We start from the raw sequence: 17,874 nt of genomic DNA, 5'->3' as shown, positions 1-17,874 counted from the left end.
TCCCACCGAGTCCGCGCTGACCAGTGATCCTACACACACTAGGGACAATACACCAAGCCAATTAACCTACAAACCTGCACGTCTTTGGAGTGTGGGAAGAAACCGAAGATCTCAGAGAAAACCCACGCTGGTCACAAGGAGAACGTACAAACTCCATACAGACAGCACCCGTAGTCAGGATCGAACTCGGGTCTCCGGCGCTGCTAGCGTTGTAAGGCAGCAACTCTACCGCTGCTCCAATGTGCCACCCATGTCTGTCTGGAGTTTGCATGTTCTCCCTGTGACCATGAGGGTTTCCTCTGGGTGCTCCGGTTTCCTCCCACATCCCCAAGGCCTATGGGTTTGTAGGTTAATTAGCCTCTTAAACAATTGTCCCCATTGTGTGGGTGGATGAGAAGGTAGGATTACATAGAACTCGTGTGAACGGGTGACTGAGTGATGAAGTGAGGGCTGATTTTCTGTCATCTATGGGGGAAATGATAGAGGTGAACTAATTATTGTTGAGTGATTTTGGATCTAAGACTGGTTGGATTTCATATAATATACAGATGCTTGTTTACACCGAAGATAGACACAAAATGTTGGAGTAACTCAACAGGACAGGCAGCATCTCCGGAGAGATGACGTTTCGGGACAGCACCCTTCTTTAGACTGATGATAGACATGAAATGCTGGAGTAACTCAGCGGGTCAGTCTGAAGAAGGGTCTCGACCCAAAATGACCCACGTGTTACTCCAGCATTTCATGTCTATCTTCGGTGTAAACCAGCTCCTTTTTACACACCCCTGTTTAGACTGTTGTCTGAAGAACCTTCAAACCTAATTTTTTTGGGGTTTCAGCAAAGCATTTGGTACATTACTATTTTGGTGGACAGTGTGCAAAGTGGAATAGAAGGACAGGTACTGAAGTGGATTGGCAAATGCCTGCTGTAAAGGAGATGAGGTGGTCATATGATAATCCCCTATCTGCATCTGAAACTGTGATAAAATGCTAGTCAGCCAAGAGCTTCCCTTGTTGTCATCGTTGAGCATGATTGCCTCAAAATGTTCTGAACCATTATTCAGAATTGACTTGCACATCAATCCCAGGGCCTGCCAATGCATGTTGCCCATCAACTTCACAAGTTCACAAGTTATAGGAGTACAATTAGACTCATCTAGTCCACTCCGCCATTCAATCATGGCTGATCTCTGCCTCCTAATCCCATTTTCCTGCCTTCTCCCCATAATCCTTGACCCCCATTCTAATCAAGAATTTGTCTTAAAAATATCCACTGACAGCCTCCACAGCCCTCTGTGGCAATGAGTTCCACCGACTAACTACCCTCTGACTAAAGAAGTTCCTCCTCACCTCCTTTCTAAAAGAGCGCCCTTTAATTCTGAGCCTATGACCTCTGGTCCGAGACTCTCCCACCAGTGGAAACATCCTTTACACATCCACTCTATCTATGCCTTTCATTATTCTGTGAATTTCAATGAGGTCCCCTTTCAACCTTCCAAACTCCAGCGAGGCCCAGTGCTGTCAAACGCTCGTTGGTAAAAGCGAGGCGGGACAGAGGGTGAGTGAGGGGTGAAGAACATCAGCACTTTCTAACAACATTAATGCTGAAGACGATTGGATTCAGGCTGGTCTGGACAAGATTAATCCTTAAAAATGGGGAATTAAATTTAGCATTGAAAAATATAAGTAATGAGATTGTGGAATAAGCATAACAATGAGACTTTCAACTTAATGGTGTCAGACTACAAAATACAGAACAGAGAGAGAGAACGCTACGTTAGGTGGAGGACAGAAATTGATAACAACTTTCATTTACTTCATTTTGTTGACGTCAGTGCTGTAAAACTACACAAAGCACTTTGCAGGCAGAATGTGATGCCATTTACAGTAAATCCAACAAAACAATCCCACAAAATGCTGAGGTAACTCGGCAGGTGATGTTTTGGGTCGGGACCTTATTCAGACTGATTAGAGAAGGGTGAAAAAGCTTGTAGAGAGGTTGGGGATGAGACCAAACCTGGCACGTGATAGAGGGAGGGCCCTGATGAAGGGTCTCGACCCCAAATGTCACCTATTCCTTTTCTCCAGAGATGCTGCCTGCCCCGCTGAGTTACTCCAGCATTCTGTGTTTATTGTGGTAAGTGATAGGTGGATACAAGTGAGGGGGGTTAAATTTGCAGAAGGGTGGACAAAGGCCAGAGATGAAAAGGAGGCAAAAGGTAAATGTAATAAATGAAAGTATAATGTAAAGCCAGAGGGAGGTGTATAGATACGATGGGAATGCAAGGTGCATTGGTGGAGGAAATGGATGCAGGTATAGTGGGAGAAATCAGTGCACACCAGGATGTGACAAAGAAAGAAAGGTGTGAAAAACAGTGGGGCTGGGGGATGTTTATCTAATATCGGAGAATTCAATATCCATACTGTTGGGCTGTAAAGTACCCAAGCAGAATACGAGGGGCTGTTCCTCCAATTTGCGTGAAGCCTCACTCTGGCAATGGAGGAGGCCAGAGGAATCCAGGGATATGGGGAGAAGGCAGGCACGGGTTACTGATTGTGGATGATCAGCCATGATCACAATGAATCATTTGGCTCGAAGGGCCAAATGGCCTCCTCCTGCACCTATTTTCTATGTGAACGGATTACATAAATGCTAATAATTTATGGGCAAAATGATAAATCTTTGGAATAGAATGTACAGGGGCGCGTTCAAAGATGCTCACATAATACAATACATGCCAAAGATAATTAGTTCATGCCAGAGGTAGTGAACTGTATATGTTCTGAGATCTTAACTACGTCGTCTCATGGTTTTAGTGAGGAGCACTTGTCAGTTTGCATTGAATCAACACATGAAGGTTACCAAGCTCAATTGAATGAAAACACATCACACAAAGGGTGGCACGGTGGCACAGCCATAGAGTTGCTGCCTTACAGCGCCAGAGACCCGTGTTCAAGGTGCTGTCTGTACGCAGTTTGTATTTTATCCTTGTGACCTGCATGGGTTTTCCCCGGGTGCTCCAGTTTCTTTCCACACTACAAAGACGTACAGGTTTGTAGGTTAATTGGCTTGGTATAATTGTAAATTGTTCGTGGTGTGTGTAGGATAGTGTTGATGTACGGGGATCGCTGGTTGGTGCGGACTCAGTGGGCTGAAGGACCTGTTTCCGCGCTGTATCTCTAAACCAAACTAAAACTAAACTAAAACTAAACAAATATAGCTAGTAAAGAATTATTTTCAATTCGATAGAAAGCTTGGACGTGACAGGGTACCGAACTCGAAAACAGTTCCTTATCTTTGGCATGTATTGTATTATGTTAGCATCGAATAGGCTACCGCATAGTTAACAGATGTGCATGCAAGTGTTAACAGTGTCTTGTAGCCTGACCCATTTTCTACTAGCTTTAAGAATATAGCGTTGGGCCTCTCGTGAACATTCCACCTTAAGTGTTGCTACTTTGCACAACTAGATGGCTTGTTTGCCATGCAACGTGAGAGTGTGGGAGAGAGGCAGGCCAGATTACTTTCTTTGAACAGAGAAGGTTGAGGAGTGGAGATGCTAAGAATTGCAGATGCTGGGATCGTGAGCAAAACACAAAGTGCAGGAGTAAATCAACGGGTCGTGCAGCATCTGGGGAGGGAATAAACAGGACTGGACCCATCTCCAGACACAGAGAGAAGAAGGATCCTGACTTGAAACATTGCTTGTCCATTCCTTCCCCAGATGCTGCTTGACCCACTGATTTACTCCTGCACTTTGTATTTTGCTCAGTGCGACAGGCAGCATCTGTGGAGGGAATGGACAGATGATGTTTCAGGTCAAGTTCCTTCTTCCCTGCAGGGCTCCAGACTCTGTGCAGAAGGTGGAATTAAGGTGGGTGGTTCTATGCAGATTGGCATGGGCACAACAGGCAGAATGGGCCCAGTCTGCAACCGAAATGTTCCCTGATTCAATGAGTGACTAAGTTGGCAGCTGATGAAGGGAACTGACCTGAAGCGTCACCTGCCCATTCCCTCCACAGATGCTGCCTGACAGGTTGAGAAGACACTTACTTCAGCGTTATTAACGGCAGAGTGATGCAGCTGATAGAGCTGCTGCCTCACAGGGCCACAGAGACATGGGTTTGATCCTGACCTGTGTCAGGATCCTGATCCTGTGTAGAGTTTGAACATTCTCCCTGTGACCCCGTGGGTTTCCTCCGGGTGCTCCGGTTTGCTCCCACATCCCAAAGACGTGTGGGTTTGTAGGTTAATTATCCTCTGTAAATTGCCCCTAATGTGTAGGGAGCGGATGTGAAAGTGGGTTAACATGGAACTGGTGTGAACTGGTGATCGATGGTTGGACCGGACTCGGTGGGCCGAAGGGCCTGTTTGCATGCTGTATCTTTCCGTTCAATGAATGCAAAACTGCAAAGGGTCTATAGCCCTCAGTGGTGGGGTCAAAGGCCACGCGGCCATTGTGACTGGGATTAGGGGTAGGTAATGCAAACAGATTCCCACTCAGAGAGTGAATGGGTGATCAATGGTTGTGTGATGGGGGGGGGCAAAAGACATGCAGTATTTCTAAAGTAAACTAAATCTCTTGAGGAGATCAGGAAGCCAAAGCTGGAAGTGGCAGAAACACTGATCACATTTGATAAGTACCTGGGTGTGTGCTTAATGAAGTGGGATCTGCAGGAGTACAGATGCATGGTGGGAGATGGACTCAGGCTGGGTGGGTCTGTCTCCATTGCCATGGACACAACAGGCAGAGGTCCTAACCAGCATCAGAAATGTTCCCTGATCCAACGAGTGATGAGGTTGGCAGCTCCAGGAGGTGTTTACTGAGGCAATAAACTATATTACAGCTAGCAAGTCGATTTTTGTCCAGCACCCACTTTCGGGCTGCACGGTGGCGCAGCGGTAGAGTTGCTGCCTCACAGCGCCAGAGACCCGGGTTTTGATCCTGACTACGGGTTCTGTCTGTACGGAGTTTGTATGTTCTCCCCGTGACCTGCGTGGGTTTTCTATAAGATCTTTGGTTTCGTCCCACATTCCAAAGACGTGCAGGTTTAATTGGCGTCGATAAAATTGTAAATTGTCCACAGTGTGTGTAAAATGTGTGCGGGGATCACCGGTCGACGCGTACTCAGTGGGCAGAAGGGCCTGTTTCCACACTGTATCTCTAAACCAAACTATACTAAACCAGTCCACTAAACACCAGATGCCTTGCATTCACAAGGTGCAAAGCTCGGATTTGAACTCGTGAACTCTGTGCTACTTCATGTTGTATGGTGGAGCTTGGAACGCTGATTCCCCCACCATCTTCGAGATTCAATACATTCCTCCATCCCCTCCCCTGCACAGCCCCCCACACGCACGCACGCACGCTCGCACACACCCCCCACACACACACACAACCCCCACACACATGCATGCACACACATACATGCACGCACTCACATACACACTCACACACACACTCACACATACACATACACACACACATGCACACACACACACAAACACACTCGCACACGTACACACATGTTCACACACGTACACACACGTACATACACACACACGTACACACACGTACATACACACACGTACACATGTACACACACACGTACACACACCATCACACACACGCACAGACACACACACACACCCTCACAGTCACATATACACACACAGTGTCAGGCAGGGTGTGCAACATGCAGCTAAAAGGAAACAGTTTTAATTCTGAGGTAATGGCACAAGCATTGTGACAGCTGCTTAATGTAGACGTTTGAATAAAGAGTAGACGGCAGCCAAGGTAAATGAGGTTTAACCGTGGAGCGGAGGAGAGTGGGGAAGGGGAGGGGGAGGGCAGGTGGTGTCGGCAACAACCAAGGCACAATCTGAGGGAATACAGGTTACAAACGATCGAAGGCACAAAAAGCTGGAGTACAGCATCTCTGGAGTGAAGGAACGGGTGACGTTTCGGGTCGAGACCCTTCAGACTCCTTATAAACTCCTATAAGACTCCTATAAACGTTCCTTAGGTCAGCGACGCCTGCTGGGGAACATCACAGGCAGGCTGGCAAGAGAGGAATGTCCCAAACAATGGTCACAGATGAGGTCAATGGCCAATGGTCAATGGATGTAGGGGGAGGGGGACCACATTGAAACTTACCAAACAGTGAAAGACCTAGATAGAGTGAATGTGGAGAGGATGTTTCCACTAGTGGGAGAGTCTAGGACCGGAGGTCATAGCCTCAGAATTAAAGGACATTCCTCTAGAAGGAGATGAGGAATTACTTTCGTCAGAGGGTGGTGAATCTGTGGGATTCGTTGCCACAGACGGTTGTGAAGGCCATGTCAATGGATATTGTTAAGGTGGACATTGACAGATTCTTGATTAGTATGGTTGTTAGATGTTATGGGGAGAAGGCAGGAGAATGGGGTTGAGAAGGAAAAATATTTCAGCCATGATTGAATGGTGTAGTAGACTTGATGGGCCGAATGGCCTAATTCTGCTCCTAGAATGAATGAACTTGTGAAGACGCAGACAGCATTGGACTGACAGGATGTCAACTCAAACACAACGATGCAGTAGATAAGATCAAGTCCACTTCACCCAACATGGTGGCAGTCGGGCAAGAGGATATGATATTACAATCACAGAGAGATGTCAGCCAGACCAGTGTCCCAGGGGACAGATCCAGTATTGTTAGATTCATAAACTGTTTCTCCCTGTAGGTCATTTTGGAAAATTACTGCAGTTTGATATTACAATGGCAAATCTCTCATCTGCACTGGCTCCTTCTGGTAGACAGATGAAAACTCAATAGCAAGCAGAACCTCGGGGCACAAGATGATAATATCAAAGGATGGCAATCTGTTCAGGGAACAGATCTGACTGCTCAGCACTCATTAAAACTGGATTTACTGTGGAGGGTGGTGAGAGAAATCATCTCCCTTCATCAAATGGTGTCGTTACTTGAGTGACGTTAATGCACCAACGGTGTAATTACCGAGAGGAAGGGAAGAATTGGACATGTGAGGATACGGGAGGAAAACAACACCAAATAGTTAAGCACTCTGAAGGCTAAAGTTCAAGGTGACCAAGAACCATTTACCAGAGACACATGGAACTGCAGATGCTGGAATCTTGAGCAAGAACACAAAACTGTGGAGGAACTCAGCAAGTCAGCTAAGGGTGCGAATGGACTGACAATGTTTCAGGTCAGAAACAAAAACGACAGAAAGTGCTAGAGTATCTCAGTGGGTGAAGCAGCATGACTGGAGAACATGGATAGGTGATGCTTTGGGTCAGGACCTTTCTTCAGGTTGCAAGGAAAGTTGGAAGATGGGAGGAGCAAGACAAAGCCTGCAGTTAATATGTGTAGGAAAGAACTGCAGATGCTGGTTTAAATCAAAGATAGACACAAAATGATAGAGTCATTCAGCAGGACAGACAGCATCTTAGGAGAGAAGGAATGGGTGACGTTTCAGGCCTGTCCCACTTAAGCGATTTTAATGCGACTGCCGGTGACTAGGCTGTCGCCGACAGTTTGCCGGGATGTCGCGGGCATGATTGTGAGGACTCTTCCAAGAATCGTAGTGGATCTCAGCGCGTCGCTGAGAAATCAAACGGAGTGAAATTTCTCGGCGACAGCTGGCTTGTCGCCAGGTATCGTTGCTTATTGCGGGCGCTGCCGCATGCTGTCCCCAGGTTTGCTAGGTTCTCTTAGATACATTTAGACGCATGTAGTATTAAATTAAGTAAAGCCGTTTGAAGATACCATGAAATACTTGTGTTTAACCAATTTATTTACCGTCAGGCCATTTGACAGGTAGATTGGAGGCGACAGTTTGAAGGTCAGGTAAGCGTGGGAATTTTCGCGATGTTTGTGGCCTTCAGCGATTACATTTAAAGTAGGCTCCCAACCCAGATATGCAACCCAGAAACCAGATATGCATCTCCTGTACATTTTCAATGAATGCCCACACTCCGCACAAAAATCCATTTAACCACGTTTAAAATTAAATTTCTTAATACTGCTATTAGTAAACTGGAAGTCAATCCAGTTTATGCCTTGTTACAGTGAAGCTTGGTTTTCAAGTAACCCGGGCAAGATGTTATATTTCAAAACTCTTAATGTAACGGACCGCAGGTAGACCCAAATGCAGCACACGGAACCAAGGAAGTAGTTTTAGAAAGAGCTTTATTTCTACCTGCTCGTGGTCGGGGACAGAAGACTGAGGCGTTCACCAGGGCGACGACGAGGCATGAAGGTCAGGAGCAGGCAGGGTCGGCAACGGGAAATCAGTCCAAGAGAGAATGCTGGAGAGTCTTGCATGAGGGCTAAGAATCTGGCAAAGAGAGTGTGTGCGTGTGCAGGAAGGGTTTATATGCTGGCTTGATGGGTGAGCAGGTGAGTGAACAGGTGAGGGGAGTTGGCTTAACGTGGTGGGCGTGGCTGGCAGGTGAGTGAACAGGACAGACTGTGACACTCAAGTAATTACTGGCTTGTCAGTGATTTTAGCGAAAATTAGGACGCCGGAGAAGCATTGACAGCGTGGGAATTTCACGATGTTTCCGAAGACGGTGTAATCTCGACCTGACTTGGCATTGTCGTGGTCATTGTCGAAGGGTAAAATAAAATTTTGGCGATCTGCTCCGACTTTGACTGTTGCCGGCAGCGCCTAAAAAATCGCCAAAGTGGGACAGGGCCTTTACTGGGAACACGCGTGCTTTATCCGTGACAGGACGTGGCGGTATAATGTACCGCATCTCTAATGTGACACACATGTGTATTAATCATGCTTAGGACATGGATAGTGTAAGTGAATGAATGGGAATATTTATTTGTTTACAGTTCAGTTATTATATTACTAGTTAATGTCAACCCCAATGATGGGAACATTGATGGATATAAATTGTTAATAATTCTAGCTGGATTTTTAATTGAGATGCACACCAAAACCTTTCTGGCTACAGAAGCAAATCACTGGGAACATGGATCTTGTACACAAAATACAAGTGCTTCCAAAAGGCAATTTTAGGATTACCACTGTCTCGTGAAGTCATTAACCTGGTGAGGTCTGATTTCAGCAACTTTCTCTCTGTCTCTCTCACTCTCTCTCGCTCTCTCTCTCACATACTCTCTCATACTCTGTCACTGTCTCTCACTCTCACCCTCTCTCGCTCTCTCTCACTCTCTCTCACTCTCTCACACTCTGTCACTGTCTCTCACTCTCACATGCTCACTCTCTCTCATACTTTCCCTCTTACTCTGTCACTGTCTCTCACTCTCACCCTCTCTCACTCTCTCTCACTCTCTCATACTCGGTCACTGTCTCTCACTCTCACCCTCTCTCACTCTCTCTCACTCTCTCATACTCAGTCAGTCTCTCACTCTCACTCTCACACGCTCACTCTCTCTCATACTTTCCCTCTTACTCTGTTACTGTCTCTCACTCTCACCCTCTCTCACTACCATTCTCTCCCATTCTCTCTCCATCTCTCACTCTCTCTCTCACTCTCACCCTCTCTCATCTAAACCCACCTCTCCACTGGCCACATACTACACGGACTTCTGGTCTATTCGGGGGATTGTGCTCATGTATGGTGATAGTCTTGCTGAGTCGTATGCAAAAAATGTGCTTAACTGTACCTGGGGCCACGTGATAACAAAGAAATTGATGAAAATTGGCTGGTAATTTATTTGCAACTTTGGGTAAACGTCAAAAACAAATCACGTTGGAGCCATGTGAGGGCAGGGCTGTGCAGAAACAAGTGTGTTTCGCGGCCTGTGTTGTGCCTGTGTTACATTGTGCCTTTGCTGGCTGTGATCCCAAGGTTCATTGACAATGCCCTCTTTTTAACCCGTCGTATCGATTTATCGGTGCACTCCTGGGGGATGGTAACATGGTTCTACACCAGCACTGTTTCAACAAACATCAACGGGCTGATCCAACCTGATACTTCAAAGTTAAAGAGTCCGCCGACCAGCGATCCCGCATATTAACACTACTGGGGACAATTTTTACATTTACCAAGCCAATTAAGCTACATGGAGTGTGGGAGGAAACTGAAGATCTCGGAGAAAACCCACGCAGGTCACGGGGAGAACGTACAAACTCCGTACAGACAGCACCGTAGTCGGGATTGAACCCAGGTCTCCGGCGCTGCATTCGCTGTAAGGCAGCAACTCTTTCACTGCACCGTGCTGTGCCATATTGGTCTAATATATTCTGGTCTAACCGGGGCGGAACGGTGGCGCAGCGGTAGAGTTGCTGCCTCACAGCGCCAGAGAACCAGGTTCCATCCTGACTACAGTTACTGTCTGTACGGAGTTTGTACGTTCTCCCTGTGACCTGCGTGGGATTTCTCCAGGAGCTCCGGTTTCCGCCCACACTCCATAGATGTGCAGGTCTGTAGTTTGTAGGTTGCTGAGTCCCTTCAGCACCAGACTGGTCCCACCAAGATGCAGGACAGAACGCCATAGGAGATCCTTCTTCCCTGTGGCCATCAAACTGTACAACTCCTCCCCCTTCTGTCATGGGGTAGACTGAGACTGACTCCCCTCCTCCCCCCAATCTTTGCATATCCCCAATCCTTTCCACTTGTCACTTTAATTTCACGTTTCATGTATTTTGTGTTTTTGTGTTTTATGACTGTCGGCAGATCAATTTCCCTCCTGAGATAAATAAAATTCTGTTGTATCGAATCGTATCGTTAATTGGCTTCAGTAAAGATTGCAATATGTCCCTCGTGTGTTGGACTGTGCGTGTGTACGGGGTGATCGCTGGTCAGCGCGGACTCGGTGGGCCGAAGGGCTTGTCTCTGCGCTGGATCTCTAAACCAAACAAAAAGACAGCCTTGTAATTCCACTTAAAGAGGTACTCACGCCAAAATTATCTCCCTCAGGCTTGTGTGTCACACTGACGGGTGGACCTGTCGTCACCTCAAATGATGGCACTGGAGGAAGGGAAAGGAGAGTTACCCAGAGTACATCATAGACTGAAAAATGGTCTGGAAAACACCCAATCATTGCACGTTGAAACCTAGACATTTCTAGCCTCCTTGCTTCCCCTGTAATGTGGTACAGTGTTAGTCCTGCAGTGCCCAATACAAGGCCCTGTACCATGAGCACAGGCTCAGTCCCTAACCTGAACCCAAACATTGGACATGAAGGTAATTCACACAGAGATCCGTAGATCCACTGATTATAATTGGAAGTGTTAATAAACAGCTCTGACAGGAACAAGCCCATTTACTCTTTTCAGTTCTCTCATTCATTTGTTCCATATCTCTCTATATCACGGTCTATACGTATCTCTAATTTCCCTTTCCCCTGACTTTCAGTCTGATGAAGGGTCTCGACCCGAAACGTCACCTATTCCTTTTCTCCAGAGATACTGCCTGACCCGCTGAGTTACTCTAGCTTTTTGTGTCCATCTTCGGTTTAATCTGTATGGTTCCTTCCTACACATGATATCTCCAGAGTGTTGCTACCCAGGTGACATGCTGTAGAGTCAGGGCCATCGAGGACAGGGCATCTGAGATGAAGCTCTCCCATGTAATCAAGTGACTGTTGACAACCAGTCAGTGAATCGCCAAAGTGAATCGTCTTGTCCTTCGTTTGTCTGGAAGTTGCTGCCCATAAGGCATGTGCAGGTCACATTCAAGGTGGAGTGACTACAGTTAGGTTCCCAACTTGAACAAATACAATTTGGCAACAAATAGATAGCATAGATGTCAATATCACTGCAGGGAGAATTGATGGTGTCTACGTATTAAAAAAACAGCCGTTCATTAACTTCAGGGAGCCTTCTGCTAAACACAGTGACAAAGAGCGGCTGTAATCTCAAGGTTGCAACAGATAAGGACCTAGACAGAACTGTAAATGGCTAACTCCCCCCCCCCCCCCACTCAGTAGATAAGGAAGTCTGCGTTTCAGCAGAGAGCATTAGTTTGAGCTATTTTAATTAAGCTGTGCTATGAAGGCTAAATACATTGACATATCTGTTTATCACCTTACATTGTATGTTGCCCATTTTCCCCCCATGCTTCCCCGGCATGCTGACCAGATTGTAACCCGTGTAGGAAGGAACTGCAGATGCTGGTTTAAACCGAAGATAGACACAAAATGCTGGAGTAACAGCGGGACAGGCAGCATCTCTGGACAGGAGGAATGGGTGATGTTTCGGGTCGAGACCCTTCTTCAGACCAAAGAAGGGTCCCGACCCGAAACGGCACCCATTGCTGGAGTTACTCCAGCATTTTGTGTATAACCTACTCATCTTCCTTATAATTCTCAAAATTCCCGACAACATCGAGTAAAACATGCGTTTCCATGCAATTGATATATTTGGCTGCATGGTTTGTCACAGGATTTGATCAGGAACTACACACCCACTAAAAACTTACTTTGGAAATTGGCAAGAAGATAAACGCTATCTTGGAAAAAGATGTTTGCATGTAACCTTGTGGCAGCACTATCTGTACAAATGCCATTTGATGTACATAGTTCCATCTGACAAAGACACAGAGAGGTTTGATCTGACAACGTCTCTGTCGTATTTCTGCACCATGACGTTGTGGCTTGGAACACAGAACAACATGGAAAGCAACTCACTGGAGCATGCCCCTAATTAACATCAATCTCCTTCAAAGCACACGCCCGGCACAAGCATGCTCAGAAATAAATAGGTACTCACCATAAAAGGGATTCTCCAGAATTTCTGCCGAGGAAACAAATCAAAAGGAAAATCTTTAGTTTGAAAGAAACAGACTGGGTGATTCAATTCGTGGACCGAGCCTGATGGGACAGTGCAGTGGGGCTGCAACTGGTCACGTCATCAGCACAGCCTGAAGCAGTGTCCCAACCCGAAACATCACCCATCCATGTCCTCCAGAGAAGCTGCCTGACCCGACCCGAAACATCACCCATCCATGTCCTCCAGAGATGCTGCCTGACCCGACCTCAAAACATCACCCATCCATGTCCTCCAGAGATGCCCATCCATGTCCTCCAGAGATACTGCCTGACCCGCAGTCACTCCAGTACTTTGTGGGGTTTTTTCTCACCAGCCCATTTATCATTTAATTCCTCTTTCTCTCTGCCTTCTTTCTTTGTCTTCTCTGCCCATTCTCCCTTTTTCAGCATCCTGTCTCGAACTTAGTTTGGTTTAGCTTAGAGATACAGCGCGGGAACAGGCCCTTCGGCCCACCGAGTCTGCATCCACCAGCGATCCCCGCACACTAACACAATCCTCCACACACTAGGGACAATTTATACCATGCCAATTAACCTGCAAACCTGTGCGTCTTTGGAGTTTGGGAGGAAACTGAAGATCTTGGAGAAAACCCATGCAGGTCACGGGGATAATGTACAAACTCCCTACAGACAGCACCCATAGTCAGGATCGAACCCAAGTCTCTGGCGCTGCAAGGCAGTAGCTCTACCGCTGCGCCACCGTGCCGCCCAATTATTCCGAGATCTGATGAAAGGCTGTTATCTCTGCCTGGATCGTTCCTGACCTGCTAAATATTTCCAGCATTTTCAGGTGGTTTCAGTTTGATTGCCATATTTGATGAGCATGGCCTTGCCATCAGCACCTCTATTTCTCCAGCAAGACTCCATCTCATGAACTACAATCTATCCCAAAGTGATGCCTCTGGGCTCTGTACATTTCCCCTGATACCTGAGCCTCTGTCGTTATATAGATCTTAAAGCCCGTTCACGTTCTGAAATAACAAACACCGTCAGACACTGATAGTAAAGACACAACTTTATTACAGTACCGGGGGTGGGAGAGTCACTGCGAATATCGTCACATCCTGCCAGCTTCTCGTGGTCCCACTCCATTATTCTGTGCAGCGGCAGTATATTTATACATGAGTAGTCACGGGTCCAGCTAAGCACACAATCAGCACATTTCTGCACCGGTTCTTATTCTCTAGAACAGACTTGTTGTTCTCTGCAGCACTACTTGGTATCGCGTCTCTCTCCTTTGGTCACAACACCCTCTGCAGTTCAGCAAAACAACCTGTTATACTTTAGCTAGCAATTCTAAGTAAAGCAGGCTCACCACGCACAACATGCGATCTATACACATTAACTCTTAAACCCCCATCCTCCTCTACGTAGAAACCATCTCCATGTAACAACAGGTCGAGTAGGCAGTCAAAAGTGGAACAGATAGGATAGAGACTCAAAACCTTTTCCCCCAGGTTGGAAATGTCAAATACTAGAGGGCACAATGTTAATGTTAGAGGGGGGTGTGCAAGACATTTCCACACAGGGTGGTGGGTGTCTGACAATAGACAATAGGTGCAGGAGTAGGCCATTCAGCCCTTCGAGCCAGCACCGCCATTCAATGCGATCATGGCTGATCACTCTCAATCAGTACCCCGTTCCTGCCTTCTCCCCATACCCCCTCACTCCGCTATCCTTAAGAGCTCTATCCAGCTCTCTCTTGAAAGCATCCAACGAACTGGCCTCCACTGCCTTCTGAGGCAGAGAATTCCACACCTTCACCACTCTCTGACTGAAAAAGTTCTTCCTCATCTCCGTTCTAAATGGCCTACCCCTTATTCTTAAACTGTGGCCCCTTGTTCTGGACTCCCCCAACATTGGGAACATGTTCCCTGCCTCTAATGTGTCCAATCCCCTAATTATCTTATATGTTTCAATAAGATCCCCCCTCATCCTTCTGGAACGCACAGGCAGGGGTAGTGATGGAGGCAGACACAACACTGGCTTTTAAGAGGCTCTTGGATCAGCACGTGGACATGGGTGAATCGAGGGATATGGTTGATATACAGGCAGATCAGATTGTTCTCGGCATCATGTTCAGCATGGACATTGTGAGTGGAAGGACCGGTTCCTGCCCTTCACTCTTCTATGTTCTATTTAAACAAGACTTAAAAAATGAGGCTAATATTCAGCTTTTCCAGAACAGGAGCATGATCACAAAGAATAAAAGCTCATTTGTAATTTTGACCAGGAGTTAGCTCAGAAAAAAAAGATACCTAATCTTTCACAGAGATTTCTTCATAAGAACTGCACATATTAGAACACTCATCAATTTATATTCTTGTTACTCAGTCAAAGTTTGAAGTAATCCAGCCTAATTCCTTTCACAATAATCTTTGCTGAAAGGGTTCTCACCCACTTTATATGTGAAAATTATATTGACTGCCTCAGCCACGTCCCTGAACTTCCAATGAATTCAGCTCCATTATCAGTCTAACACTTTGTTAGTATACTGTATTCATTTGCTTTTCAACAAGATTTTATTGAGAATAAATGTTCCTTTACTACAACTCTGTAGACGAGAGGAACCCCGAAGCATGTGTTCAGGTCAATAACATTCCTACCATTAATCCATATCTTCAGCGCCAAAGACAACAGCCTTAGTCGTTTTTGGATTTAGAGATTCAGCGTGGCAACAGGCCATTTTCGTCCCACCGAGTCTGCACTGATCAGCGATCCCTGCACACTAGCGCTATTCTAAACACTAGGGACAATTTACAATCTTTACCAAAGCCAATTAACCTACAAAGCTGCACATCTTTGGAGTGTGGGAGAAAACCGGAGCACCCGGAGAAAACCCAGTCACGGGGAGAATGTACAAACTCCACACAGATAGCACCCGTAGTCAGGATCGAACCCGGGTCTCTGACGCTGTAAGGCAGCAACTCTACTGCTGCGCCACCGTGCTGCCCCCAAGGCCAGCTAAGGCCATGTGTTATTGGAACATTTGCAACAGGAGCAGAGGGCATCCTGAGTTTAATCCAAGAAAGTGTTGCATGCTAGAAGATTTAATGTAAGTGGAAAGTATACAGTTAATGGTAAATGGAGAGTATACAGTTAAGTATATGCACTTAACAACATGGACGTACAAAGCGATCTCGCGATCCAAATTCATAGCTCCCTGAAAGTGGCAACACAAGTAGATAGAATGGTAAAGAAGGCATGTGGTTTGCTTGCCTTCATTGATTGGGGCTGGAAATCATGTTGCAGCCTTGCAGGACTTTGGTTCGGCTGCATTTAGATAATGTGTGCAGTTGTGGTCAGCCCATTTTAGGAAAGATGTGGAGGTTTTGGAAAGGATGCAGGAGAGGGTTACCAGAATGCTGCCTGGATTAGAGAGTATTAGCTATAAGGAGAGGTTGAACAAGCTTAGATTGTTTTCTCTGGAGCATCAGAGGTTGAGGGGAGACCTGATAGAATTTTCGACAATTTTGAGAGGCATTAATAGGATAATCAGTCTGAACTTTTTTCGCAGGGTGGAAATGTCAAAGAGCGGAGTGCATAGTATTAATGTCAGAGGGGGAATGTTTGAAGGAGATTTGAGGGGGAATTATTTTGTGGGTGCCTGGTCCGAGCTGCCCGAGGTGGTGGTGGAGGCAGATACAATAATGGCATTTAAGAGGCTTTTAGATAGGCACATAGATATGCAGGTGAGATCTCGATCACGTACAGGTAGAGGAGATTAGTTCTATGTTCTATATAGTGAAAGACTCCTGGTGCATAGATACAGGTAACCAAGATAGCAGTGCACGAAAAGCAACTGGTTTAAGAAATCAACCTGTTTTCTGCATTATGCATTAAATGTGCATTCAGTCACATTTACATGTTGCATTTTGCTTCCAGACTTATTTCATGGCAAACATTCCAACTGAATTTAGAAGGATGAGAGGAGATCTTATAGAAACATATAAAATTCTTAAGGGATTGGTTCGGCTTGGTGCAGAAAAAATGTTCCCCATGTTGGTGGAGTCCAGAACTAGGGGTACAGTTTAAGAATAAGGGGTAGGTTCATTTAGGACTGAGATGAGGAAAAGCTTTTTCACCCAGAGAGTTGTGAATCTGTGGAATTCTCTACCACAGAAGGCAATGGAGGCCAATTCACTGGATGTATTCAAGAGAGTTAGATTAAGCTCTTAGGGCTAACGGAATCAAGGGATATGGGGAAAAAGCAGGAACGGGGTAGTGATTTTGGATGATCAGCCATGATCATATTGAATGGCAGTGCTGGCTCGGAGGGCCGAATGGCTTACTCTTGCACTTGTTTTCTATGTTTCTATGTTTCTAATTTCGGAAGCAGTCTGTAATACTGCAGTCTGCAATATACATCACATATTGATGCATTAAAAACAGAGTGTGTAGGAAAAAAAACTGCAGATGCTGGTTTAAATCGAAGGTAGACACAAAATGCTGGAGTAAATCAACGGGTCAGGCAGCATCTCGGGAGAGAAGGAATGGGTGACGTTTCAGGTCGAGATCCTTCTACAGACTGAAGAAGGGTCTCGACCCGAAACGTCACCCATTCCTTCTCTCCCGAGATGCTGCCTGACCTGCTGAGTCACTCCAGCATTTTGTGTCCACATTAAAAACAGAGGATATATTTCTACCCTATGGATATTTTTTTAAACATTAATTTAATAATACAAACATGGAGTTATGGAGTAATATAGTTTAAACTGGCCTTTAGGTCAACCCATCCATGCTGGTCCCATTTCATATCATCATATCATATATATACAGCCGGAAACAGGCCTTTTCGGCCCACCAAGTCCGTGCCGCCCAGCGATCCCCGTACATTAACACTATCCTACACCCACTAGGGACAATTTTTACATTTACCCAGCCAATTAACCTACATACCTGTACGTCTTTGGAGTGTGGGAGGAAACCGAAGATCTCGGAGAAAACCCACGCAGGTCACGGGGAGAACGTACAAACTCCTTACAGTACAGCACCCGTCGTCAGGATCGAACCTGAGTCTCCGGCGCTGCATTTGCTGTAAAGCAGCAACTCTACCGCTGCGCTACCGTTGCCTGCATTTGGCCCATATCCTTCTAAACACTTCCTATCCATGTACCTGTC

The 17,874-nt window shown here is 46.1% G+C and overlaps 1 protein-coding gene across 1 annotated transcript in view; it reads right to left on the bottom strand.

The window, feature by feature from the left end:
- Positions 1 to 17,874, bottom strand: part of LOC144609086 (NT-3 growth factor receptor-like) — a 682,437-nt gene that overhangs the window by 402,459 nt on the left and 262,104 nt on the right. Inside the window, exons 8-9 of the mRNA XM_078427465.1 lie at positions 12,695 to 12,718; positions 10,882 to 10,952 (exon numbers count right to left, since the gene is read on the bottom strand). Of these exons, the coding sequence (XP_078283591.1) occupies positions 10,882 to 10,952; positions 12,695 to 12,718 (95 nt within the window). The remainder of the gene's footprint in view (positions 1 to 10,881; positions 10,953 to 12,694; positions 12,719 to 17,874) is intronic.

The sequence above is a fragment of the Rhinoraja longicauda genome, chromosome 33 (genome assembly GCF_053455715.1).
Source record: "Rhinoraja longicauda isolate Sanriku21f chromosome 33, sRhiLon1.1, whole genome shotgun sequence".
NCBI classification, from domain to species: Eukaryota; Metazoa; Chordata; class Chondrichthyes; order Rajiformes; family Arhynchobatidae; genus Rhinoraja; species Rhinoraja longicauda.
This window is presented reverse-complemented; position numbering and strand designations above follow the sequence as displayed.